This window comes from Dinoponera quadriceps, unplaced genomic scaffold (assembly GCF_001313825.1).
Source record: "Dinoponera quadriceps isolate SergipeBrazil2010 unplaced genomic scaffold, ASM131382v1 scaffold8783, whole genome shotgun sequence".
In the NCBI taxonomy this organism is placed as follows: domain Eukaryota; kingdom Metazoa; phylum Arthropoda; class Insecta; order Hymenoptera; family Formicidae; genus Dinoponera; species Dinoponera quadriceps.
This window is the reverse complement of record NW_014562597.1, coordinates 1-1,888: the sequence shown is the minus strand read 5'-3', so window position 1 is coordinate 1,888 and position 1,888 is coordinate 1. Positions and strand designations below refer to the sequence as shown.

Sequence of the window (1,888 nt, the reverse complement as noted above, 5' to 3'; positions counted from 1 at the left end):
TTCCGTAATTCGACGGCAATTAAGTTTTCGGTGAAAATGCATCTGCTATAAAAATTTGGTTTCGCGATCATTGCCTCGACACCGTATTGTCCATCCCATTTTGTCAACAGTTTCACATCTACATGATTGCGTACATTTTCCATCGTTTTTCCAAATACAGCTTTATTCATCAATTTATACAAATTTTTCTCGAAATTATTCGTCGCTTGTATTCTAAACTGTGTATTTAGTTCGATGTAATCGCGGAGCCACGGAGATTGAGCGAATTGGAGTATACGGTGTATCTTTGTAATGCNCGAAGACCGTGACGCGTGCACTGCTGCAGGTTACGATAATGAATAACATAACGCTGCTTATCGCATAAGGTTGCCAATAACTTATCCTGTTTTTTACCCGGTGGTTTGGCGCGCGTTGGACAAAACGGTAGGTCAACGTGAGCGTCGTGCAAATGTTGCGGATATTCCAGAACGATCTCGAGAATATAACCTATGGCTGAATCGACAGCGATTGAAGATACATCAAATGTTGAAACATCTGTGACCCATTGAAATTCGGCGTGAGGCAGCGGTTGACACATTGCCCCACCGTACAGATTGTTTACGTCNGGTTTCGATGGATCGTAAGACTGCATGTACTTGTTATTGGCCTGTGCGTATCTACTGGAACATTGACTGAGACCGCCGCGTATACCACGTTCGATGAACATGACCATATTGATATCAGTGAGCAATTCAAAATTTATGCCGGTATATTTTAACATAGCATCCCAAGTTAAACCCTGTAAAGTATAATAATGTGCAGGATCTAATCCGTAACTTTTGATGCAACTATCCTGGAAATTTTCAAAAATATCTGCTAATAATAACACATCAGTCTTCAGATATAAATCGCTGTATTCGCCCAAGGTTTTAATAAAGAATCGTTGCCAGACTTTCGCAGCGTGCGTGTAATCGCTCTCTGATACGGTATTACCCGTCAACGAACTACAAAACGATTCTCGCGGTGGTAAACACGGGTCCTGCAGCTTGTCCGCGCAATCAAGGTATTCATATGGAAAAACACCCTTTCGCGTCAATAAATCGAAATCGGATATATTTGAAAATGTGGACTGTAAAATTTTTAATTTTTCTTTGCCGAGAAAAGATGCTAATTTTTCGAGACTGGTATTTAAAAATTTGTATGAATCGATGAATCGTAACTGTATGCAATTTCGTGAATCAGATTTTTTTACTGTATCTTGGACATGCTTCGTAAATGATATATTTTTTTTTTTGTTATCGGCAGCACGTTGATCGAGCCTTCAAATGCATCTGCTATTTCCATGATAATAAAATGTGAATCGTAGCCGGATAAATTATGGAAAACTATTGGAATGTAATATGAATGTTTATAATTTAAATTGCACTTTGAATGCGCGGGATTGTTGTACCGTCCGGTNAATAATATGTGAATCGTAGCCGGATAAATTATGGAAAACTATTGGAATGTAATATGAATGTTTATAATTTAAATTGCACTTTGAATGCGCGGGATTGTTGTACCGTCCGGTGAGATGGCAATGATCGCGTATCCTCGCGTGTATCCTCTTTCTTGATCTCTTTCTCGCACACGTGAAAGTGCGTTGCACTATCAAATGTTTCCAACTGTTCGCTTGATAAAGTTTCCATCGGGACATTTGTTGATAAGACTAATTTTACGCGGTGCGCTAAATCTTCGAGTTGCTCGATGAACCACGAGACGCAATCACTATCGCGACGGCTTCGAAAATACGATAATGATTAGTCATACGAGCAATGTAAATAATACGCTATGCTGAATACCGTATGATGCTGATACGCGTGCGATTTGTGGTCCTCTCCCTCATCGCTCGCAGTCTTCTGTAAAATGC

The 1,888-nt window shown here is 39.8% G+C and overlaps 1 protein-coding gene across 1 annotated transcript; it reads right to left on the bottom strand.

The window, feature by feature from the left end:
* Positions 1-226: 226 nt before the first annotated feature.
* LOC106751163 lies at positions 227-743 on the bottom strand. The gene has a single exon (XM_014631995.1). The coding sequence runs from the start codon at positions 710-712 to the stop codon at positions 227-229; it is 486 nt and encodes a 161-aa protein (XP_014487481.1). The 5' UTR covers positions 713-743.
* Between the last annotated feature and the right edge of the window lie 1,145 nt (positions 744-1,888).